This window comes from Diachasma alloeum, unplaced genomic scaffold (assembly GCF_001412515.2).
Source record: "Diachasma alloeum isolate Michigan unplaced genomic scaffold, Dall2.0 Dall_scaffold_00627, whole genome shotgun sequence".
In the NCBI taxonomy this organism is placed as follows: domain Eukaryota; kingdom Metazoa; phylum Arthropoda; class Insecta; order Hymenoptera; family Braconidae; genus Diachasma; species Diachasma alloeum.
Window position 1 is genome coordinate 145,468 of NW_021680759.1, and position 26,419 is coordinate 171,886.

Genomic DNA, 26,419 nt, shown 5'->3' on the forward strand with positions numbered 1-26,419 from the left:
CTAGGAGTATGTATAGAACATTGGGGTCTAGGAGTCTCCCCTGGTTCAAAACCATCTTTAGAGGTCCTAGCACGCCATTTCTCGACCCGCTCTTTCGTTTGAGCCCAAAAAAACATTCATATCTTGTCTGACATCTTTGCTACAAACTCGGGTCTTCAACTCGGGTTTTCAATTGAAGGCCCGAGTTGTAGACCCGAGTTTGTAGCAGCGATGTCAGACAAGATATGAATGTTTTTTTGGGCTCAAATGAAAGAGCGGGTCGAGAAATGACGTGCTAGAGCCTCTAAACATGACAAATGTCTCTAAAGATGATATCTGTTTTCAATTGAAAAGCAGAGTTGTGACATCATTGTCTAGGAGGACAATGGGGTCTAGGAGTATGTATAGAACATTGGGGTCTAGGAGTCTCCCCTGGTTCAAAACCATCTTTAGAGGTCCTAGCACGCCATTTCTCGACCCGCTCTTTCGTTTGAGCCCAAAAAAACATTCATATGTAGTCTGACATCTTTGCTACAAACTCGGGTCTTCAACTCGGGTTTTCAATTGAAAGCCCGAGTTGTAGACCCGAGTTTGTAGCAGCGATGTCAGACAAGATATGAATTCGTTGTTACAGAACATCAAGAAAAATGAGTTTCGTCTCGCAAATAAGATATTTATAGATAACGGACTGGAATTGCAAGCCGATTTTCAACGTGTTATCAAAAATATTTTCCAATCAACAGTTCAGGGCGCAGACTTCTCCCAGACTGTACAAGCAGCTAGAAGCATCAATGATTGGGCATCCGAAACCACCAACAATAAGATTCATAATCTTTTTGAGACGAATGATCTTCAAGGCGCTGTTACAGTTCTAGCCAACGCCGTTTCTTTCAAGGGAAATTGGAAGAAACAGTTCTCCAAAAGCTTGCCAAAACCATGAGATTTTCATTTTAATGAACGAATCACTAAGAAAGTTGACATGATGTCAATGACAAATGATTTTCATTATGGTAGACTCACCAAAATAGGTGCAACATACGTGGAAATTCCATATGAAGTATGAAAAAATGTTCAGTTTTTTCAAGGGATTTATAACAAATGAAAATTATTGAGATTACGCGATTGCAGGCCGAGGACAACAGAAGCCAAATGACTATGCTTGTGATTGTGCCAGACGAAATCAGCGGACTCCAACAGGTCGAAAGTGATCTCCACAAGGTAGACTTTTCTGCCCTCCAGGGAAGCATCTCAAAGGTTCAGTTATTCATGCCGAAATTCAAGGCCGAAAGTAAATTCAATCTTGAGGGAGTTTTAAAGAAGGTACGTCTTCATGATTTTCTTGATACAAGATAACATTCTGTTGTTAATTTCTAGAATCGTGAAATCTAGTAAATAATTTTGTGCTCAGAGTGAGAGAAAGAAGTCGTTCAACAAGATGAGATTCTCTTGTCACGAGAAAATTTTCAAGTCTTCCCATAAATTCATATAGTTTGCGTTATATCTAGAATTTAATGGATGGTGAGAATTCACACTTTCCCGATCTGGTCACTCATCATCTCCAACTAAGGAACTCTTGTTTCGATTGCACGATGAACACTTTCATTATCAATTCATGTGTTCATAGTTTCGTTGGTTGATATGCGAATTCCTCCTTACAGTTGGGTATGAAAAACATGTTTGAACGCTCAGCTGACTTTAGTGGTATCACAACAGCTCCGATGCACATCAGCAAGATTATACAAAAAGCTTACATCATGGTGGATGAAAAGGGCAGTGAAGCTGCAGCAGTCACTGGTGAGCAACACTAGCATGATTAATCTGGGGAAATTTCAAATGATAATTTCCTCAATACTGATTTCGACCAATTAGAGGGCAGTATTCGGTATGACGTGACACCTTCATATTAGTTTTATTTTCATAATTTCCCGGAATATGGGTGAATTATCGCATTTTGGTAAAAAGTGTCACGTAATCCTGAACACCGCACTCTGTTCGGCCGAAATCAGAATTGAGGAAATTATTCTCCGAATACCCCTCGAACTTCAAAATTCATCGGATATTTCCCTTAAGTTACTACTAGGAGATTAGTTTACTGTTACCTAAAAATGTGTTTTCTTTAAAATTATTGTCACTTTCATTGCAGGTGGCGCTGGTATGGGGATTCGACCGGGACCAACAGAGCCAATAATTACCATGAAAGTCGATCGACCTTTCATTTATGCCATTGTACATGGAAATGCCAAAACAGTACTCTTCCAAGGTCATGTCACTTCACCAGCTGTTTAAGCGTCATCTTGTGATAAGTTCAACAAAATAAATAGCGCAACCTTTTCATATCTGTAATGATGAAATAAATTAGTTCATCTCGATTGCTTCTAAATTTCGTTCTCTCCAGACATACGAATAAAAATATGATTGAAGGTCGAGAAACACTTGCTTACATAACAGCACAAAGTATAAACCACAAAATGCTAGCGATAACGGTCAGATGAGGTTGCGCTCTGAACTATGACATAATCTTTACGTATGGTAACACTATTCTCCAGCATTGTTTTCAAAAATATGATTACGAAAAAAACCGGACTATGGAAACAAAACCAAACAACTTGATAAAAAAAACCCGAAGCTGCCGATAATCTCGAAAATTGAATATATAAAGAGCCGGCAGTTCTGTATTTCTGTTCAGTAATTATCGAGTCAGTACACAACAGTCTCACAACATGAGAGGTAATTATTATGATAAAATTTATCAATTCTTGAAATTGAAATTTCTGTCAAGCAAAGTATTATTCGTGGGGCTTTCCATGCACGTCATCAACAGTTTTGGCAAGTGACTTAAATACATATTTTTTAAAATAATAATTTGAAGCCCTCGTGATATTCGGAATCACCTTTCTGGCGACATCATGGGGAATGTCCATCCCGGAAAATCCTGAAGCTCTGCGGACGGTCTCCAAAGGAATGAATCTGTTCGCTAGGGAATTCTACATGGTAAATTGTACTATTAGAAATTTTCTGAAATTTCAGTGGAACTTGAACACTCTATAAAACCTTTCGAACTCAAGAGGGATTTTTCTTTTACACTACAGATTTATTCCACGTTCTTACGTAAAAACTCGCGAAAGAGCATTCTTTAATGTTATGATGATAATTTCAGAGAAGCGTCAAAGATATGAACAAGAATTTCGTTATGTCACCAATCGGCATCAGTATGGTGCTTTCAATGGCATCCTTCGGTGCAGGTGGTAATACGAAAACCCAAATGCAGAACGCCCTAAATATGCCCACCGATGATACTGTGGCGAAGAGTGGAATCAAGTCAATGATGGATCAGCCTAAAGTAAATTTGATTGAATATTCAATTAAATTAATGTTCTATTCATAAAATTTAAGATATTCTCTTCATGGTAGGATATGAAGGGCGTTGAATTGATAATGGCCAACAGGATTTTCACAAACACTGGCGTAGAAATGAAACCCACGTTCAAGGAAGTAACGGAGAAGACCTTCGACTCTGCCGCTCAAAGTCTGGATTTCACAAAGCCCGAGGCTACTGATAACATCAATGCCTGGGCTGCGGAGAAGACGAATAACAAAATTCAAAATTTGATGAAACCAGGTAAATGAGACACTCGATGTTTATTCGTCTGATGTCTTGTGTCTTCTTTCACAATACGATATTTGAAATCACCAATTGATATTGGCAGATGACATCAAAGATGCTTCAATGGTGCTTGCTAATGCTGTATACTTCAAGGGAAAATGGGAAAAGCCTTTTAACGCACTGATGACGACGCCGAAAATGTTTCACACGGATGACAAGATCACTAAGGATGTCCCAATGATGAGCAAGATGGATCATTTGTTTTATGGAGAACTACCTAGTGTGAATGCAAAATTTGTGGAATTACCATATGAGGTGTGTGAAATTTTTTACCTTCTTACTTTCGAATGGAAGAAGCTTTGTAATCTCTCCCATTCAAGTTTCCAATTTTGCGTGTTAGGGCTGCGAAAATATGGGGTAAAGCAAATTGCTTATTTATTACCAACATAACTATACTCATTTATAAAAATGATGTAATAATCCACTTGTTTCCTGTTCGACATTTTGATATCTGACATAACACGTAAAACAACTCAATGTTTTGATTTTCAGCGCGAGAAGGGTTCTACGGGCAACCATGTCAGCATGTTCCTGATTGTACCAAACGAAATTAACGGGTTGAAGGATATCGAGAAGAATCTAAAAACTCTCGGGATGGATACGATTCGCAAACACGGAGTAATGAGGGATGTGGCACTTGAGATGCCCAAGTTTAAAATGGAGAGCACCACAGATTTGAAGCCTGTGATGGAAGAGGTTCGCATCAGACTATTCCTTCAATTCCTCATAACTTCCGATGCAGAAACGGTGCCAATCAATAATTGTCTTTCATTACAGATGGGAATGACCGATATGTTCAGTGATAAGGCGGATTTCACCGGTATCGCCGATTCACCACTATTAAAAATTACCAAAGCAATGCAAAAAGCTATGATTGACGTGAATGAAGAGGGGAGTGAAGCTGCTGCGGTCACCACAAGTATACACCATTGATGAATTAATGAAGAAAGGTAGCTAGATCATGATATTAATTTTTTTCTTATCGTTTCAGTGATTGTAGCCCCAATGTCATTGCCTATACCTCCGGAACAACCAGTGACTCTGGTCATTGACAGACCTTTCTACTTCGCCATTGCCATGTTGAACAACGAGTTGGAGGGGGGCCCGGCGAGAACTATGCTTTTCAGCGGTCGTGTAATGGACCCCACACAGTAAAAAAATCAGTAAAAAAATTGATTAATATATGCACTGCAATACTCGAAAATACCGAGGTGATTATGTAACCCACATTGAATAAATATTCGGACGAATAAAAAATGATTCTAAGAGTATTTTTTTCCTAGGGGCCATTCATTTGGAAATTTGGTGACACAGTGATTGCTGGTTTCATAATTTCATGAGATTTCACCAATTACAAGTGATTTAGAAAATGAGTGGCCCCTCGTTTTCTCTGCATTAAATCTTCAATTCTGCATGGCAGTTGTAAAGCTTGCCACCTGAAGCAGATGCAAAATTGCCATCTGAAAGTCCATAATAGTCATGACTTATATCTGATGAACTTTATTTTGTAATAGGTCAACTTTTATTGGAAATATTCAACATCTGAATGCTAAAATAACATTTAATTGAGGTTCATCAACATAATTACATGACAAATAGTCAATATCTAAAGATACTGAGTAACAAATCACAACCCGCGGCCTTGATCTTCATGAAGGTCAAGTTTTGTCAGTTTTGCAGATGGAACCATGAGTTTAAGATATTCCATCCGCGTTGTTTCAAAACGGGATGACCTATGGAGAAGAATTGCCATGCATACGGAACAAATAAAAAAAGTTATGAAAATTGACTATAAGGAAATTTTTTTTCCCTTTAAAATAAACACGAGTTATTTTTAAGACTATTTATGACGGTATAGACATGTGTATTCGGTTTTAAATATCACATTACATAATTTTACATAAATCAATAACCGACGGTCATGTATTTATTTAAACGCTATTGGTATGTGAAACGTTGTAGACAGAGGAGAATAATATTTCTTTGGATTGCTTATCTCAGGAAAAAAAAGAGTGTTTCTCAGGGTCTGAGTGGGGATTCCCAAGTCGATTCATGTGATAAATACTCAGGCGCTTGGAACACGGAATATTAGTTCTGCTTCAGTGTCGTATCGCTCCACGCATTCGCATCGCACGTTTCAAACACACTTGATATCCAACGCATTTGTAAAATGAAGCGTTGTACGTATTGTTTCGAATATTTTTTGCCACCTTGTTCATAGCACAGTTGTTAATACAGTTAATTGCCCATTAGATTCCATTCTCATCGCTCTTGGTGTAGTTCTTATGACTTCATATCTTCCAAATGCATTATCAGTAGCTGTTGACGGAAAGGATGCCGCCCTCAGGGCTGTTTCAACATCACTCAATGAATTTGCTGTTAAGTTTTATAAAGTAAGAATTTTTTAACTATTTTTGCTTACTCATGGAAGCATTGCAATCGTTGAAATTTAAGTTTCGGATTTTTTGTGTTATATCGACCTATGATGATCAATAAGTGTAAGAATTCTGAATTAAATCTTTTTTTTTTCTCATGTAGGTATTGTTGAGCCCTATCCATTGACATTAATTATAATTTCATCCATGCATTATATTTTGGAAACTAAATTAAAAATATAACACAATTGATTAAAGAGAAAATTTCATTGAATTTAATAAAATGATATGTAACGATGAGTATAGAAGCAGATGATGCGCAAAAAGACCACTCCGAAGGATATTGCAAATTTATTAGCAAAAAACTATACGACGTCAACATGAAAGCAATTTCCCACTTGTTTTTTTTTTCAAAAAACCTCAAATTTTCTGATAAGTTTTTGTTACTCATAACGACTCCAATATGTACATGACAGGCCATATCAGAGGAAAAAAAATCAGAGAATCTAATCTCCTCACCCGTGAGTGTTTCAATGGTTTTATCAATGGCAGCATTTGGAGCAGGTGGTGAAACAGCAAAAGAAATGCGTTCAGGACTTCATCTACCAGCGGACGACGCTGTTACCAAAAGTGGTTTTGAATCTCTAATCAATACCCTCAATGTAAGTTCATCACTTATATCCAACAACAAAATAATCAGTCTAACCCGGATTATTATCTCCAGAATGTCAAGAAAGTCAAGCTCCAAGTAGCCAACAAAATTTTCACTGCAAGTGGCTTCGAGGTGAAGCCAGCCTTCAAAGAGGTGACCACAAATTCGTTCAAATCCGCAGTAGAGAGTCTGAATTTCGGAGATGCTGAAGCCGCCAGCGCGACAATCAACGCCTGGTCTTCAGCCCAAACAAACGGTCTCATCAAAGACGTGATCAAACCAGGTGATTCATCACTGTTGACACCACATCAATGAAATTGCCGTTGAATCATCATTTTACTTATTTCTTTCCTTATTTGTTCACTGAAGATGATCTCGCTCAAGCTGCTATGGTCTTGGTAAACGCCGTGTACTTCAAAGGACAATGGAAGAAAAAATTTAACGAATCCCTGACAAAACCCAAGCCATTCTACATCAACGAGAAAACTACGCAGGATGTCCCCATGATGACCACACGTCATAGTTACAATTATGGAACTCTGCCGGACCTAGACGCCCAGTTCGTAGAGCTGCCTTATGAAGTAAGTTACATTGCGTCATTGAAAAGTAATTCATCAGCAATGGATCTACACCCTTTTATTCACCGTCAACAGCATGAAGATGAAAAAGATGCTATAAGCATGTTCATCATCCTCCCCAACAGTGTTGAAGGACTGCGGAAAGCCGAGAGCAATTTCCACCACGTGAACTTCCAAGAGCTTCATAACCGAGGCCGCACGACTGACATGTACCTATACCTTCCCAAATTTAAAACCCAGAGTTCCCTGAACTTGGAGCAACCTCTTAAAAAGGTACGAAAAAAAAGACAATTGTCTTCACGGATAACTGATCATCATTTTTCTGCAGATCGGACTGGAGCGTATGTTCTCGGACAACGCAGACTTTACAGGAATCACAGACAGTCCACCACTGAAAATAAGTAAAATACTCCAGAAAGCTATAATCGAAGTGAATGAAGAGGGAAGTGAGGCTGCAGCTGTCACAGGTATTTTTTTGCAATAATCTTTGTCTGTGTTTTTCCTACGAGCTTCTGTGCTATCATTCATGGCCTTGACACCTAGCTTCAACCCTGCACGGAATGTTCCATTGATCTCAAACTCTTTCATTTCAGTGGGAGTAATAGCAGTACGATCAGGGCACGTTCTACCACTTCCCATAACCTTGACCATTGACAAACCATTCGTTTACGCTATTGTGCATAGCGCTACAAATACCATCCTTTTCCAAGGCCATATTACTAAACCAGTCTATTAATTTATGCTTTAATGAGTAACCAAAAGTTTAATGTTAACGATTGTAATTTAATGGTAGAATAAATCGTCGTTTGTATTGAAAAAAATGTATGTAAATTCGTGTTGTCTACTTGCAGTAGGAATAGCAGTTGCATACTCCGCACCAGCGCAACCGATTCGACCAATAACAGTCGAAATTGACAGGCCATTCATTTATACGATTGTTCACGGATCGACCAATACTGTTCTCTTCCAAGGACACATCACATTCCCCGTGAATTAGAGTAGGAAAATCGGCAATCATTTATCATTTTGTGACATGCAATCAGCAGTAGTAGTGATCATTTATGCTACACTGAGGGAAAAAAACTACTTTTGACAAAGAAGGTTTTTCGATACAAAAAAATATTCTTTTGTCAATTTAAAAAATCGCGAAACCTACTGACAAATAATTTCGGTCTCGGATTGAGAGAAAAAGGTTTTCCAACAGGATGAGATTTTCTTATTCAGAGAGAATATTTAAGCGTTCTCAAGACTAGAAATGATGTCCTTTTCATGAATTAATGTAGTTTGCGTTATCTTGCATAAAGAGCTCAGCACTTGCGATCAATTTTCTATTGATCTTGATTCTAGAAATTGAGATGAGAATATTTTTTTGTGCCAAGGAAATCATCTTTGTCAAAAGTAATTTTTTTCTCAGTACAGAGGGATGAATATCATTCATGCTTTTAGCGGTACCTAACTGTTCAATTTTTGTAATGGAGATTTAGTGCATAAATGAATCTATTCGTACCAAGGAAAAACGTACATTCTTATCATTTACATCCAGTAGGTATAGCAGGTGAGTCTGCTCGGCCCGCGCCACCAATTCAGCCAATTACGATGGAAATTGACAGGCCCTTTATTTATGCTATTGTCCAAGGATCTACCAACACCGTTTTGTTCCAAGGACACATCACACTTCCGAAAAATTAGAGTAGGCAGAGATCAATTATTTTCATCTAAACTGGGATCAATTTCAATTCATTCTTTGGTAAAACAAAGTAAAAATTCTCAAAACACAGACATATATTATCTAAGAATATTGTGGGAACCTTGAAACATAAAAATGTAATGAAAAATACTTTCGTGTTTTTGCTTTTATATCAAAAAGCTAATGATACTTTCGGAAAATAGAAAAAAAAACGTCAAAATCATAAGCATCGATAGAATATTCTTTTACACAACTGTGTATAGAGAGATCAATATTCTTCTTTTTCGAAGCCACATCACTGAATCATTCTACTAACACTCATGCTTCAACCAGTAATTAACACCTCAGTGTTGCTGAATTAAATGTATTCAATGAATGAATCTCCATTAGTATCGACGAAATATGTAAATTGGCATTGTCTACATCCAGTAGGCATATCAGTCGTGGATTCCCTATCCGAGGACCCGATTCTGCCAATTACAATGGAAATTGACAGGCCCTTTATCTATGCTATAGTGCACGAATCGACCAATACTATTCTCTTCCAAGGACACATCACATTTCCGAAGAATTAAAGAAAATAGATTTATAGTGTTGATTTGAAATGTCTGCGATGTAATTGATGGTAATGGCTTGGTAATACATGACACTGTGACATGTTGAGTTCGATCAATAGTTCATACTTTCGAAATTTTGTCCAATGAAGGAATGTATTCTTTGCTTTCAGTAGGCATAATTGTTCCATCATCCGCAGCCGCGCTACCGATTACACCAATTACAATGAAAATTGACAGGCCCTTCATTTATGCCATAGTTCATGGATCAACAAATACCATTCTCTTCCAAGGACACATCACACTTCCGGAGAATTAGAGTAATCAATTGATAATTTTCGTCCATTATTTGAAGTGTAATTAATTCAGATGGCAATGATAACACATGACACTGTGACACTGTATTAAGTCACAGTTTCAATAAACAACGTATCCGGGAAACGTCAAATTTATTCTTTAAAAAAGCAAACCCCCCAACAAAAAAATGAAGACTGACTATAGCAAATCGATCAGGGCACGTCGTGATGTTCCCTTTTAAAGGCTAGTTCACTAAGAAACCCTTTTTCATCCACACATTATCCAACTGAACAATTAATTTACACTTCGTAATCTCTGTTCTATGAAGGCAAATCTCCTTTGTTCTCAGAAGTAATATTTGAAGAAACCGCCCTCGCGGACCCAATTGAACCAATCACAGTGAAAATTAACAGGCCCTTTATCTATGTCATAGTTTATGGATCAACCAAGGTGATCCTCTTCCAAGGACATATCACCCTTCCGGAAAAATTGTAACGAGCAATGTATAATTTTCATCAATTATTCTCGATAACTGAATGATTCAGATAGCATGGTACCACTTCATATGTTGAACCCAATCAGTGTTCAATTAATAAAACAGCAATAAGAAATGTCCAATTTATTCTTCAAAAATCCCGGCTTCTTGATCATAATACAAATGATGATTAGGGCGCATTGTAACGGATTTGGCCATCAAAGTGGCATACTCCTGGTATCAAAGTGGCATTAATTCGATTAAACAGAACGATTAAAAAAGTGTCTCGAAGTCGTGATGTTCCCTACGATAATTTTAACAGCTGATGGCAAAATTAAGGTGCAAATACAGTCCTTTTCCGGAGTTAAATTCATGCTTCAACAAAAGTAACTAACTTTACATTCGTGTTGACAAAATGTGGAAATTCGTGGTGTTCAATTTCAGTGGGCATAGGAGCCGCGACTAGCGCACATCAGCCACCCATCCTGCCGATAACAGTGGAAATCAACAGACCCTTCAGCTATGCCATAGTTCAAAGATCAACCAATACTGTTCTCTTCCAAGGACATATCACACTTCCAAAAAATTAAACGTGATAAAAATATTTAATTTTTGTCCGACGGTAATGGTTGGGTGAGTTAGGTGTTGCTCCGGCGGACATCCGATTGCAACTGCGCTTAGCGCGGTCAGTACTTGGATGGGTGACCGCTTAGGAACACCCTCGCCCAAAAATTTCGGAAGATAGGCAGGGTGTAGTGGCCTAATGTGCCCCTCTAGTCAGTGTGACAGAAGGATACATTAGGGCTTTGCACAATCGGCCGGCTGTACGACTGGGGTTTTCCATGGTTTCCCGTGCAGTTCTAGCCCAAATGGGGTACAGTTAAAAGTAAGACGGCCCATGGTAACGCAGATAAAAATTAGAACAGAGAAGTAGGAGAGACAAGGCAGACGAATGGAGAGCCTATAAAACCGTAATGGTAGTATGAATAAAAAAAATATTCAATTTTTGTTCAATGTTATTTGACGTGTAGTTAATCTTTAGTCCAATAAATCTTGAGCAACTATGTATGAAATTTTTTATAGAAACCCAAATGATGATTTACTATAGAACAACAAAAACTAGTGGGAAAATAACTCCTATCTGTTAAGCATTTCCGACATTCGATCGAGGAAAATATTGTGACAACAATGAACTTCATCCTAGAAATATATTGCGGATACACTGAATAATTGTAGGATGAATAAAGGAAATGCTCTGTGTTATTATTCAACTCAAGAGCCAGCTTTCGAAGTTGAGCCCAGGGGTATATACTTTTTAACGCAATCCATCTCCTAAAGATAAAATCCATCTGAATCAACATAATTAAATCTCATCAAATAATTCTTCATTCAAGTTGAATTTTTTCATCTCAAAACTGTCAACATTTATTCATTTTTTCCAGAATAAACGCAATGTACGCATCAACTCAAACATCACTTCACATTTTTAATCCCTTAATACTGAGAAAAAACTAGACTTGTCACAAGCATTTGTAACAGAAAAAAAAATCGAAACAAACGACAAAAAAACACTTGAATGAATCGTGAGAAGTTTGAATCAATCGTAAAAATTTTCAATCCTTTCTCTGGCGGCAGAGTGAAAAACGATTGGAGTTATTATTTGAGTTATTTTGTACATCTGACAATTTGACTTGAGGTCGGTTCAACTTATTCCTCACCCCTTCTCCTTTTACATGAACAAGAACGACAAATCAGAGAAAACACACACTTGTGAATGTAATTAATGACATCTATAATTAAATGACAAAATTACGGATTCAATTTCATCAGTGAGCAAAAAAATCAATAAAAATACTAATTATTAAAAAAACTGTGGAAATTCTTCGATTAACTTTTAGGGAATGCAGACCCTCCATTCCAAACAGAAATGATCAAAACGTAAATATTTACACGATAGCCATCCATTCGATGACGTTTGCTCCGGTCGGTAAAACCCATCGAGTCACGTGATAAGTGACGTCACCCCATCCACCTACCCGCAGTTTCCACTTGCCAGCGCTCCGCATTATACGCCGCGCCGTTCAGAAGTATACAACAGAAATGTCAGAGCCGGCGAAATACAGCGCACTGTGCCCCATTACCGCCAGTATCAATAAATTTTCAACCGAGTTTTACAAGGTAATTGACAAGAATTTAAGGGGATACGTCGGTGAAATTCAAAAGTCTTCACTGGGCCGCGGGACCCATTGAACAGTTTGTGCTAAATGACGGAATATGGGAATAACTAGGGAAAATCGCGGTCCCGATCGATCTTACCCCTTATAACCGCGAGAAACTTCATTTTTTGCTGTTTTTACCTTCAAAATGTTTCTTGTGTCGTAATTTCATACGATTTTAGCTTTTTTTTATTAATGTTGATTACACTTCAAAGAATACAGTTGAGCATCCGTTTTACTTTATTCACAATAGATCATGAATAAATGAATTTTGAATTTCATAAATTTTTCGCATCTCTAGAGTACGAGTAAAAATTCATTGTTATTAGTAATTGAACATTGTCATCTTTATTAACAAAAAGGAGGTTGAAGCGCGAAGGCAGGTTCAAGAGAAAATTTATGAAATTCAAAATTCATTTATTCATGATCTAGTGAATAAAGTAAAACGGATGCTTAACTTTATTGTTTGGAGTATAAGGAACATTTTAAACAAAGCTAAAATCGTATGAAAACTAGGAAAAACAGAAAAAAGGTGAGTTTTTCGTTGTTGTACGGGGCAAAATCGATCGGGTCCACAATTTTCTCTAGTTATCCGCGTATTCCGTCATATATCACAAACTCTTTAATGGGTCCGAAGGCCCAATGAAGACTTGTAAATTTCACCGATGTATCCCCTCAAAAGTTCCATGGGATGAAGAAAATATAATTAAGGATCATTGGCCTTGCAGTCATTAGTGGGAGGAGAAAGCGGAAATGTAGTCTGCTCGCCGGTTAGTGTTTCAATGACCTTGTACATGGTAGCATTTGGAGCTCGTGGCAATACCGAAAATGAGTTAAAGTCGGTTCTCCACCTGCCGGCTGATAATTCCGTTGCTACAAGTGGTATTAAACTGCTAGTGGATCGACTGAGTGTAAGTTATTCTACATTGAGTATATTGATGAATTGAATTGATGCAAATCAATTGAATTAATTAATTAATTGGATAAACCGACATCAGTTGAATTAATCAATTGAATGGGAAAATTCAAGTTTTAGCTAAAATTCAAGTGGAAAAAAATGGAGATGTCACTTCAATTTTTAATTGAACGTTAATATTCAGTATCAAATTGAACTGAATCTCAGTTATCATTTATTTTTTCATTAATTTGTAATTTTTCAATGACAAGAATGTGCGAAATTTCAATGGAAATGCCACTCTTATTAAGTTTATCTATGAAAAGTTTGAAAGCCGTGAAGCAGTGCATGTGTTGAATATTAGAATCTTCCTTTTTTTCATAGTTATTAATTTTTGGAAATGAAAAAGCTTCAATCACTCCATTACTACATTGTCCAGTGCCTGAAGTTTCTGGTTTCGAAAAGTTAATAACTATGGACACGAGGATTTTTGAGAGAACGTTGTTGTAGAACGAATTGAGAGCTACAAAAATGTTTATATCGCCTTATATTTTGAGATATTAATTGAAAACTGATCAATAATCAAAATCGACTTGAATCGTTTTATCGCTTCGGTACTGAACTGTAATAAATTTATTGCCCCTAATTTTCAGAACTTCCAAAAAGTGAAGCTGAATCTGGCAAACAAGATATTCACAGCAAACGGTTTTGAAGTTAAATCAGAATTCAAAGCCATAACTCAGTCCTCATTTCGATCCGAGGTGGAGAGTGTTGACTTTACAAAATTCGACGAGAGCAGCAGAATTATCAATATTTGGTGTGAGAAACAGACTGAAGGACGCATCAAAGATGTTGTTCAACCAAGTAAATATCCTTGACATCACTGCAGACTGTCAGAAATATATGCATTCATATTTAATATTCAATTTCTTTGCAGGTGATATACAGGACGCTTCCCTAATTTTAGTGAATGCCATTCACTTCAAAGGAAAATGGGTTGAGCCATTCCAAACAGCGGATACTAGACTCCAATCATTTTCCATCAGTGAGACTGTCTCGAAGGAAGTGCCAATGATGTTCACAGATGCGAATTTTAATTACGGAGATCTTCCTGATCTTGATGCTCAGTATATTGAACTCCCATACGAGGTAAAGCAGACCAAAACGATCCACAACTGATGATTTAATTCATTGAATTTGTTGTTGTTATCAGAGCAAGGATGAGAGCGACGCCACTAGCATGTACATAATTCTTCCTGGAGAAGTCAGTGGACTGAAAAAAGTGGAAGAAAACCTGGAGAAAGTGGATTTTGCCCAACTTAACGGACCAAAAGATAGGGTTATGTTGAGCCTTCCAAAGTTCAAGGTTGAAAGCAAACTTGAGCTTGAAGGAGCCCTCAGCAAGGTTGGCAATTACTCTAAATCACTTTCTCAATGCGCAAAATAATTCTTCGTCACTAACGCAATTTGATATTCCAGATGGGAGTGAAGACAGCATTCACAGATGCTGCCAATTTCACGGGAATAACCGATGCGCCACCATTGAAAGTCAGTAAAGTCATTCAAAAAGCGTTCATAGAAGTGAATGAAGCGGGCACAGAAGCTGGTGCAGTCACATGTGAGTTCTTGTAAAAAGGAAAGCTGAAAGCTCTTCAACATTTTGATTAATTTTTCCCTTTACAGATATGAAAATGGTTCTTATGTGTCTCCCACCGAGCATTGTGGTAGACAGACCTTTCTTGTGTGCACTAGTCGCAAAAAGCATTGGCACACCCATCTTCATTGCTAAAGTAGTCGACCCAACGTTAACTTCGTAAAATAAGAAGAGAATTGAAGGAATATTTGTGATTTATAAATGTCGTGTGATATACGGAAACAAAGAATAAATTCTATTTATCTTATCGTGAATACTTTCAAGCCTCATTTATCTGCTAAGAAATCCCAAATTGAAAACGGATTATATCAACATTCCAAGAAATAAAAACAAGATATCAGAGTGTCATCGACCAATAATCTACAGGTAGATCCGGTATCTCAGAAATGACTGCGCGAAGCAAGAAAAACAAAGTTGGAAACCTACAGTAAAACAAATGGGAAATTACTCTTGTATTCCATATAGTATAGCTATTTTTGCTGATAAATTAGCAATATACTTTCGAATGGTTATTTTGCACATAATTTCCGTCTATCATGTATAACTCATTATTTATTTAATTTTATTAAATTGAATAAGATTTCTTTTCAACTAATTTTGTCAGATTTTCAACTTAGTTGAATGATATCATCATTATTATTCTTATTATCCCTTTCTTGGATACAACCGATTGTCGTTTTTACGGTTCTATCTCTCCCCTTAGCCCTTCGATAAAATATTGATAGAAAAATTTTATTTGCACGTTTGAATAAATTTAAAACATCACATTTGAAGAAAATTCATGAAAAACTTCGACTTAGTGGCATTAAACCAAACATTTTAAGCTATGATTGAATTTATTTCTCTTTTATTATTTATTTCGCCCCAAATTTTTTAAATAAAATGATTATTTGTTAAAAGGGGTCGCTTTCTTAACAATGTTATCGTAAATATTTTCGAATTTCATCAGCCTGTCGTAATTGGAATGTAAACTACATCGAAATGTTCAAACGATGATTAAAAAACATACGTATTCTGTATCAAAATAGACAAGTAATGAATCATCACCAGCAAGATAATAAAGACTGACTCACAGCTGTAAACATTGTTACTGTTGCTACCTGAAAATCCATCTTCCTCCACTCCCTGCCCTGTTCCCATGAAGGCCACCAGCAATTCCACGAAATCCGACTGATCGAATTGTATGTGCGGATAGACCATGAGAAGCATGAGACCCCACGTGATCAGATGACGTCACATGTTACATGGTGGGAGTGGCAAATGCTGTCCCTCTGAGTGAACAACACTCATTGCGTTCGACCCACAACGCAGTCTTTCCAACTGGTCATCGATCGTGGTCGTCCCTCTTCAGCAAAATTCTACCAACGCATTCACGATGTCAACCCCGGCAACTGCAGATGCTGTGCGCACTGTCGCCACCAACACCAGAAAATTCTCCTCAGAAATTTATAAGGTAAATAGATTGCTACTGATAAAAATACTTGAATTGACCAGGGAATTGAGATTCTTTGCAACTTCAGGTGGTGGCAGATCATCATAAGAAAAAAAACCTCATTTGTTCACCTTTGAGTGTCTCCGTAGTGCTGTCAATGTTGACTTATGGAGCTCGCGAGATAACAGAACGCGAATTAAAGTCAGTCTTGCATTTTTCTGAGAACGACACTATAAATAAAAGTGGATATCAATTACTCATTGATGCACTCAACGTAAGTATGATTTATACTGTTTTCAACGAAGGAAAAATATAAACTTTCTGAGAATTTCTCCCTTTCAGGCGATCAAATCAGTTCAACTTAAACTGGCGAATCGAATATTCGTGGGTGATGATTTCAAGATCAAACCCGAATTTCAACAAATAACTGAGACGTATTTTCGATCTGTGAGTCAGAATGTCAACTTTAAGAACACTGTAGAAGCCAGCAAGACGATCAACAATTGGTGTAAAGAAAAAACTAATGATCGCATCAAAGACGTCGTTCAACCAGGTGAGCTATCATTTCGTCATTTGATCCTATATGCAACCATTTCACATTACCGGGAATTCTGGAATTTTTTCTTTAATGCAACCTCCATTTTTACATCAGGGGGACTGAATGGAGTCGAGCTCGTCCTCGTCAACGCTGTTTACTTCAAAGGAAATTGGAAGAAGAAATTTGATGCTACGCACACGAAGCCAAGAACCTTTCACATTGACGAAAAGTCAACCAAGGAAGTGCCGATGATGCAAATAGAAGGAAGTTATAGACTGAGTGAACTGGCAGAACTCAACGCGAAATGCATCGAGCTCCCTTATGAGGTGTGAATCTTGCAGTGATCTTCAAATTCCATCTGATCAATTCAATCACTTATTTTCAGTCACTGATTAAAACAATTCACTGTTCCAGAGCAGCGATGAAACCGACGCCATGAGCATGTTTATTATTCTTCCCGACAAAATCGACGGTCTGAGAGCAATTGAAAATAAACTTGATACCACGGACTTGGTAGAGCTGCACAAGAATGAATCATTCTCACGCAAAATTGACTTGCAGTTACCCAAATTCAAAATTGAAAGTACTCTTAACTTGAATCCTATTCTTCAAAAAGTAAGTACCAAAAGCAGGGACTTCCTTCGAAATTTGATGCTGATCTTGATACAGAGGGCTTCAATGATCTTCTCGTTTCAGATGGGAATGGTAGACATGTTTGACGCCAGTGCAAACTTCCAAGGAATGGCGGATTCTCCCATATCTGTTAGTCAAGTAATTCAAAAGGCATTCATAGAAGTCAATGAGGAAGGCAGCGAAGCTGCGGCTGTTACAGCTGTTATGATGGTACGATGCTGTATGCCTCTTCCAGCAATGCCTGTTATTGTGGATAGACCATTTTTCTGTACAATTGTTGCTACGCACACGGGCACACAACTATTCTCCGCTCGTGTGGTTGACCCAGCTGTCTAAATTTTTGAAATACCCCAGAAAATGGAGAGACCACGTGTTAAAACACGCGATTTGCGTTCTTTGTTCTGTGATCTGTGGTTTCTTTGACTTCGCCTATATTTGTCACTGACTTAGCTAGTCAAACATTAATTTCGTAAGGTATAAAGAACAAAATATGCTATTTTTTAATTTTTTGCAATTTTATGCGATGCATGACAACAACGAATAAATACTTGGAGTTCGACTGTTATCGTCATTGGTGGTTGTGACAATAAGCTGAATTGAAAATCTAACAAAAATATTTGAAGTGTTACTCATCCCTCAAGGACAACGACCTTTTGACACCAACCTCACCGCGTGCTAAATGGCAATGCGATGCACCACCTTCCAATAGTACAAAAATGATATGAAGTAGGAAATAATCAAAGTCAAGCGACAAACCGTCACAATAATATTTGCATTCATTTGTAAAGTTCTATATTTTCGGAAACATTCAACTTTGTAAAGAGACATACATTCCCTTGTGGGTCGCATAAGAAATTTAGGAAAAATGAATAATTATTTCAGAAGTTCATCCAAGCTCATGTGCAACATGATCATCTTCTAGAGTAACACGCTTGTAATAATTGAAACCTAATCAGACTCGCCTGGGAGTGACTCGATTGGAGAAATACGATTTTGAAAAAATAAATGCTTCTCAAATAAATGAATATTTGGCAAAAATATTTTGTTTTTCTCAGTGTAACTTATTACCTGTCCGTTTAGTGCCTACGTGCTACTTGCCACGATATCACACGTCGCTAAAGATGTAACGAAAAAGGTAATACAATGAGCTTTACATGAGCTGCAAGGAACCCTAATTACTCCAATAGATCTCACGAAAAATATCCAGCTGTTAAAAGTTCAAATACTGAAAGACGAATTTTATGTCATTTTTTCGAAAATGCTTAGTTCTGTTTGTTTTTATATACTGGGAACAACAGTTTTTTGAAACTCGTGGTTTGGAAATTTCGAAGTGGAAAATATCTAGAAGTACAATTTTCTAGGAAAATACAACTTCCATAAAAAACTGGAAAAAAATACAGAAACCAATGAAAATAAACCACGTCAGGGTTCAATAAAAGATCAGTAAAGATAGAACCAACGTCGTTGACGCGGAATGTTTGCAATCACTGCCTAATATCAATCTTCCATGTTCTGACCCGTGTCAGAGACGTGGGTTCTATCTTTAGTGATTTTTTATTGAGCCCTGACTTCGCTTATTTTCATTGGCTTCTTCATTTTTTTTCAAGTTTTTTAGTGAAGTTGTATCCTTCTAGAAAAATGTCATCCTCATGTCCAGGAAAAACCAAAGAAAAATTTTAGTCGGTACATCTTCTGATCATTCTTCTTCTTCAAGAAGCTTAGTCGGTAAGAGTGCCCGGCGCGTATTTGGGAGACCCGGGTTCGATTCCCGGCTGGGTGAAGCGGAAATTTTTTCTCTCTAAATTCGAATTCTCTTAAAATTCTGCTGAGCTTCTTTACTCGAGTTGACGGATGCGCTTATTCGTGTATTTTCATTCGGTAATCAATGCGCATTTAAAATGCAACAAATTAGCATCAATGTCAATCGATCATTCCTGATGATTCTCGCAACCGAAGACCTTATTTTATTCGCTGGCAAAGTAGTGGATCCAATTTCTTGCAATGTAGCTCCATAATTGACTCTTATATTTCTGATGAATATATAAAATCCTTCTCAGTCCCAGCGGCAAAAAATGTGTGGACACACGATCAATGAAAGGCCTTGAACATGTTCATGACTGTTCGTATTTGCCATCAATGACGTCAAGACCGTATTTTTGACACTCTCTAACTTCTTTACCCAAGGATTCGCAGACTAATCATCTATGTTTGAGCATATTAGAAGGGAAAAGTTTCATTAATGATCTTCGATTTCAGTGCTCTTATCTCGTATGCTTTTTCACGAGTATTCCGCATCATCAAGCAATGTGCGTGTTACTGATTACTTCATTAATTAGCCTTATCATCCAAGGTTGTCCACCTTGGACAACTTAGGCTCCCTGAATCGATCATATAAAAGATGACGATTTTTTTTTGGAGACTCAGTCAGGTAGCAAGATTGAACAATACGACACATCCGTACTTGAGCATTACCATGAAACCAGGTAAGCAAAGGCGCAATATTCTTTTTTTATATTTGTGACATTGACTCATTTTATTGATATCTACGTGTGCAGTATTAAAAATTTTCGTTTGAACTGGCCAATACTCAACGTTGCCATGTTTAGCCATCAGTTTCCTCTAATGTAACTAAAATCCCGAACTATGCAAATCCATTTTCAATAATTACAAATAATCCCAGTGGTGATGGCTAATAAAATTGTGGGGATATATTTCTGAAATATTTACGGTTCTATTTGTGGAGTGTTTGGATTTTTATTCCATTGTCGATTGTTTTTTGGTGATTTTTGAAAAAGTAGTGCCATAAGACACTTCTACTCCCATATACTTACTGCGGAAGTTCCTTACAACATGAAATTTCATAACCATTTTTTTTCCTAAATTCGATTCAATGCCCCTCTCACGAGATTTACTATAATATTCAAAAAAATTTCTAACAATGTCTGTCTCGACTAGTTCTCTTTCTACTCGCCTTCTTGGCTCTTCATGGATATGCCAGAGGATTCATATTTCCTAACCAACGAGACAATATAATACGAAATCTGGCGAATCGTCAGAATGTAAATGGAGAGAACAAATTCGTGAATCGTCAACAAGTAGAAGATGGGATGAACAAGTTTGCATTGAATTTATACAAGGTAAATGATTGGATCTACGAAATCCTATCCATTTGATCCATCATTTATTGTAATAATATTCGCAGATGGCCCTGAAGAGAGAAACAGGAAATTTAGTCATCTGTCCGTACAGCGCCTACATGGTACTCGCCATGGCAGCATATGGCGCCGAAGGCAGAACAAAAGAGGAATTATGGAAGGTTTTGCACCTACCGAGAGAACCCTCCATGTACACCGAAGCAAATCTTGCAGATATACTTGACGCCTTTACGGTATGTAATAAGCTTAATATTGGTTATAGAAATATACAAAGACTAATTATGATTCTTGATTACTTTGATAGTTCTCAAAGCCAAAATTGCCTTTGTACATCACCGCAAACATGATCGTCGTAAACAAAGATTTATCAGTGAGGCCTGAATATCTAGAACTTCTTCAAAACACATTCAAAACTCCGTTGGTAACCGTGGATTTCAGCAACAGGGTACAAGCTGCAGAGATTATCAATGCCATGAGCAACAAGCTCACCCAAAAATTCGTCCCAAAAGTTGTCGACGCAAGTGAGTGATTCTATCCATAATGCAATTTTTCATGTTGGGGGTGGGTGCTCCATCCGTAAAAAATAATATCAATCCTAACTTTCAATCTAACGGTCATCATCGTCGCAAGATTATGCGTCGCAAGATTTGCGGTTTTTTTTTTCAATATCTTGAGTGTCTAACTCATGCAACATCTCGACCAAAGTTCACACAGTCACGTTTCTTCCCTAAGCGTAATGTTGCAAAAAGTGATTTTCAGAAATTAATTTCTCGTTATATGCCTGACGGCCTGGCACATTAAGTAAGGTCGTTGCCGCACGTGTGCAAGGTTGCGAGTTCAAATCCCCGTCGGATAGAATGGTGATCTAACCATTTTAAAGACTTGATCATCATCGCAATATACTCAACCGAGTCATGGCAATGTAAAATAACACTAACATTTTTAAAAAATTCTCACTAGGATGCCCCGATGGAAGGATTAAGATTATTACTAACGTGTGGCTCAAATATGAACCTGGCATATGAGACAATATCAAAATTACGATAAATAAAGTGGGTTTTGACTAAACATTCTGAACTATTAACGAATGAACATTTGGTGAGACCAAATAGATTCTAGCCTCCTACTAGATCCATTTGTTAACAATAACTAATCCTTTCTGTCAGTGCATGAACAACCTATCTACATTCCAGTTTGATGTCACGAATCAAATTTTATTAAAGAAATGTATCTCCTCATTATCCTGCCTATGATTACAGATGCATTAGCTGCTGAACCGTCACTTATGCTTGTCAATTCCGTATTCTTCTACGGAGAATGGGCGAAACCATTTTCCAAGACAGATACATATCCCCTAGACTTCTACGTGAGTCCGGGCATCGGCAAAAAAGTATCGACGATGATTTACGATGGAATATTGCCATTCGGAAAGCTTCCCAAACTGAATGCTCAGTTTGTCGCCCTTCCGTACAAGGTGAACAATTTTTTATTCATTTTCGTTCTTTAAAAGACATCGTCTTATTTTCCTCTTGTGTGCTTTGTGAATAGAACACCGGTAAACCAGAGGATGTAGCCTACATGTACGTTATTCTACCAAACGAAGAGAAAGGTCTAGCACGAATGGAAGAGAAAATTGATTCTCTTACTCTTGAAGATTTCAAGAGTACGACGGTTGACGATCTTACGTTGTTCCTCCCCAAATTCAAAATTGAGAGAAATTTGCAGTTGGGTGATCATCTGGTCAATGTATGATTCGAGCATGAATACATTGTATATGGGTGTGCTTTATACACTCAGACTGAATTGTTTTTCTCTGTTCAGTTGGGTGCTCGAAGTGCTTTCTCATCGGCCGCAAATTTCAATGGAATCACCAAGCAATGGAACAACCTGTACATCTCAGATTTAGCACAGAAAACCTTCCTCTCGGTTGATGAAAAAGGAACTTCAGGAGGTGCCACGACAAGTAAGTTTTCCAAGAATTTCAATGTGAATTATCATGCACTTTTGGCTTTCAAATGGACCCTATGTATTTGTTTGAATTTCAATTTTCAATTGTATGTATTCGAGTAATTAAATGGGGTCTTCTAAAAGGTCCCAATATGCGATTTTTACTTTCGTGATGTTTTTTTTCTCGAAATTTACGTTATATGGGATCAATGGAATTTCATGATTTTTCCAATGAATAAGCTCTGTTCATCGAGACCAATTAAAATTCACTCTTTCATAGCTTAAAAAATTTATATCCGTAATCTCTTCATTTCATCAAAATATGATTTTTCAACAACTGTACTTAATTTTTTTAAATGCAATTATCCACTTGTTTGACTTCATTTGATTATGATAACTTAAATATTCTATATTTTCATTCAGTTGGGGAACTCGAAAACAAGATAATGCCAAAGCAGTTGCGATTTAATCGACCTTTCCTAGCAGTTATTGCAACCAAAAAACTCATCTTATTTGTTGGCAAAGTGGTGGATCCATCGATTTGAGGTGCAGTGTCCAAACTCTCCACTCAAATTTCATGAATTTATGTATATTGGATTATTTCATCTTGAGCATAAAAAATGTATGAATTCGGAATGAATAAATACTTGACATTGTATTGTCGTCATCATATTAATTAATTGTCTAAGAAAATTAATAAATGAATAAATAGATAAAATGACATTAAATAAATAATTGAAATTGTTCAAACTTTTGGAAACCTCATTTTTTTAGGCCCGAAATCAATTTCTAGTAAAATTCTGAATATGAATACATTTGTTAGGATTCCAAACAAATGATTATTATGGTAAAAAAAGGATTGTTTAGGAAATGTTTATTCCATCAATCTTCCTTCAAAAGTAGACTTTCTCATTTTTTTTTTAATTAAACAAATGTTTTCTAACTGTTCAATATCGTGATTTAAAGTTTAAATAATAAAATCATTGTAACATGTCCGCAAACTTAGGGTCAAATGGGGCGCAAATGAAAGCTGTGCTGTGAGACTACAAAAGTCGAAAAGCATGTCTACTTTTGATGATGTGTGAAAGATGCGCGAAAAAGTAAATGATTGATTTTTCTACAGTCACTATTGAAATTTCCCATTGTTAGTAGATTTAAAGTATAAATATAACTTGATAACTAAAATGTGATCAAAATTCCCTGAAAGTGTACTAGAAATTTGTAGCTAAAAAATTTTCAAGTGAAGAAAAAAAAGCGAGTTGTGATGAACTTACAAAAATTCATAACTGTAAGATGAAATATCTGCATGAGACAAGAAATTTTCTCATTCCCATAAAAACTAGAATATTGCTCATTAGTCCACACGCAATACCCCCTTCCCGTGTGCACTTCTAGTGCGGTAAGGTTTTGAGGTATTTTCTTATGTTTTCGGGTATGAGAAATCCGAATCCGGTGGTATTTTTTATGTAAGTGCGTGCAATTAATAGTTATAAACAAATTAAGTGGTTTTTTTGATTTTTTTTTATGGGAAACATTGGCAAATAGAAGAAAATGTTCATGACAAAAGTTGTTCCTTTTTGTGTAATAAATAATGATCAATTTTTTAAATCAAAATCCATCAATCCGTTGCCGAAATGTGGTCCACCAGATGAACGCGGGAGGATGCGCGGCGCGCGCAGTCCGCTCGAACCTCTTCCGTGTCGCGTACGCACCCATTTTCACATCATTTTGATGCTTTCGTCATGGATGCAACAATTGAAGGAGTAATTCTAAGAAGATAATCCTACATAGAAGTCAAAATTCAATGGAATGAGGGTGAAGCGAGCGAATGATCGATCTGTGCAACTCTACACCGTTACTTGAAAACGAAAAAAATTTTGATTTAAAAAAATGATAATTATTTATTACAACAAAACGGAACAACTTTTGTCATGAACATTTTCTTCTATTTGCCAATGTTTCCCATAAAAAAAAATCATAAAAAAAACCACTTAATTTGTTTGTAACTATTAATTGCACGCACTTACATAAAAAATACCACCGGATTCGGATTTCTCATACCCGAAAACATAAGAAAACACCTCAAAACCTTACGTTCAGAACTGGATAGGTCTTGAGGGGGTATTGCGTGTGGACTACATATAATGACGATTAAAGATTGTCTTAGATAGAAGTTCCTTTTTTTTATTTGAAAACTGATTTTCCTCTTTATGTGACCTGTAAAAAGACCTTACATCGAAAAAAAACAGAGGGGTCTCACACGATCCTTCACGTTAAATATCATCCGAAAGTTGTTCCTACATGTGTACAACCAAATCGGGAAGGAACAACACAGCTGATCAACGGATTTATGCGCTCGATCTTGCTCATTACATTGCATTGAATTTCACCGAAGGATTCACACGATTCTTATCCTCCTGCTCATTCCCATCCTCTTCATGGAACGCCCGCCCTCACCCCGATGGGCGTCGACGATTACAGAAATCTAATCACACTAGGCGAAACTCTGAGGCAAGATCCTCGAATCAAATTGAGGTAAGTTGGAAGTAGAACCTGAGAAAATATATTGCGCATTTCGTTGGGGTTCAGTCGCGGGTCGTAAGATAATCTAATCAATGATGCTAAATTATGCGAGAAATTAAGGACGAAAGGTTGTGAGAAAATGTCAAAATTCAATTGGAAATGAGGAAAATAGCAGTTATCAGGCTCAACATTGTTAACCATCAAACCAATCTTGATGATCAACGGACTTATTTGGTCCTCGGGGAACGAGAACCAGACGATTATTCACCTTTACAAAGTCCTGATTATGGGCTAGATTTTGTGACTGTTTACCCGGGATACTTTCTAATCTGAGGTACCGATGGACGACCCTGGGGGCAACCCACAAACGACCAACGCGTCCCTATCTCAAACGAGACATGTCTTCGGATGAACTATTTTATCCAAATGTCTACGTAAATTGAACAATAAAGTCGATACTGCATCGTTCTACCGTAATTTTTCATGTGTACCATATCGCACGCTGACATCTTCAGAAATTTGACCAATCGACCCATATGGAAAAATATTATTTCAAAAAAATATATATGTTATATATGGAATTGGCCTGATTTATTCGTTTGTTTTGTACCCGTCTTAACGTCATGTGGACGAACGGAGCTGAATTTTTAGCAAACGGCTTCGGTAAAAATCATTCTCCGTTAGAGAAAAATTATACGAAAAAATGAAGTGAAACTTCAGGTAATTTCATTATTAAAAATTCAAAATTATTCAATTAGTTATTAAATTTCGCAAACTAGTTGTTGAAATTCACCAAATAACTTTCTCCGTGTAAAAAAGACCCATGGCGCTTGAAATCCATGTGAATAGTTACTTCCTTTTCGAATTCGGTCTCGAATGGACCACTTAAAGTAAATGCTCAACTCCACCTCAACTTTTGTATCTTGCTGTCACAATTGCTTCTATTTTCCTGTCCTCATCCTCCAACAATTACAAAAATAGATAATCAGTGCAATGAGTCATGGAAATACTTGTCAGCCAAATTACTGCAAATAGACATGAATTTACATTCTGAAGCCGAGACGTGTTTCAATTGGCCGAACAATCATCTCTAAAAAAGAGTGTGAGGATTCCCGAAGGAGTTGCCCCAGGGGTTTCTGGCTATTGCGTTCCATGCTGAGGAATG

The 26,419-nt window shown here is 37.1% G+C and overlaps 4 protein-coding genes across 4 annotated transcripts; all 4 read left to right on the plus strand.

Moving 5' to 3' along the window:
* The first annotated feature begins 595 nt into the window (after nt 1–595).
* On the plus strand, nt 596–2,348 carry LOC107043778 (serpin B3). Its single transcript, XM_015265412.2, has 4 exons — nt 596–862; nt 1,108–1,299; nt 1,638–1,773; nt 2,123–2,348. The coding sequence occupies exons 1-4, from the start codon at nt 596–598 to the stop codon at nt 2,263–2,265; spliced, it is 738 nt and encodes a 245-aa protein (XP_015120898.2). The 3' UTR covers nt 2,266–2,348.
* Nucleotides 2,349–2,622: 274 nt separating this feature from the next.
* LOC107043773 (antichymotrypsin-2) lies at nt 2,623–4,903 on the plus strand. The gene is made up of 8 exons (XM_015265406.1): nt 2,623–2,706; nt 2,849–2,970; nt 3,137–3,319; nt 3,391–3,598; nt 3,687–3,898; nt 4,136–4,339; nt 4,421–4,562; nt 4,635–4,903. The coding sequence occupies exons 1-8, from the start codon at nt 2,700–2,702 to the stop codon at nt 4,796–4,798; spliced, it is 1,242 nt and encodes a 413-aa protein (XP_015120892.1). The 5' UTR covers nt 2,623–2,699; the 3' UTR covers nt 4,799–4,903.
* An 818-nt stretch (nt 4,904–5,721) lies between these two features.
* LOC107043756 lies at nt 5,722–23,321 on the plus strand. Its single transcript, XM_029126520.1, has 28 exons — nt 5,722–5,823; nt 5,897–6,036; nt 6,495–6,680; nt 6,743–6,953; nt 7,040–7,251; nt 7,324–7,521; nt 7,577–7,715; nt 8,100–8,240; nt 12,276–12,439; nt 13,206–13,388; nt 14,026–14,236; nt 14,310–14,521; nt 14,586–14,777; nt 14,852–14,990; nt 15,056–15,185; nt 16,338–16,479; nt 16,547–16,732; nt 16,801–17,011; nt 17,111–17,322; nt 17,411–17,611; nt 17,693–17,849; nt 20,585–20,766; nt 20,832–21,017; nt 21,089–21,305; nt 22,044–22,258; nt 22,333–22,530; nt 22,606–22,747; nt 23,155–23,321. The coding sequence occupies exons 1-28, from the start codon at nt 5,814–5,816 to the stop codon at nt 23,274–23,276; spliced, it is 4,839 nt and encodes a 1,612-aa protein (XP_028982353.1). The 5' UTR covers nt 5,722–5,813; the 3' UTR covers nt 23,277–23,321.
* Nucleotides 16,332–18,194, plus strand: LOC107043775 (antichymotrypsin-2). The gene is made up of 6 exons (XM_015265409.1): nt 16,332–16,479; nt 16,547–16,732; nt 16,801–17,011; nt 17,111–17,322; nt 17,411–17,611; nt 17,693–18,194. The coding sequence occupies exons 1-6, from the start codon at nt 16,402–16,404 to the stop codon at nt 17,963–17,965; spliced, it is 1,161 nt and encodes a 386-aa protein (XP_015120895.1). The 5' UTR covers nt 16,332–16,401; the 3' UTR covers nt 17,966–18,194.
* Nucleotides 23,322–26,419: the final 3,098 nt, after the last annotated feature.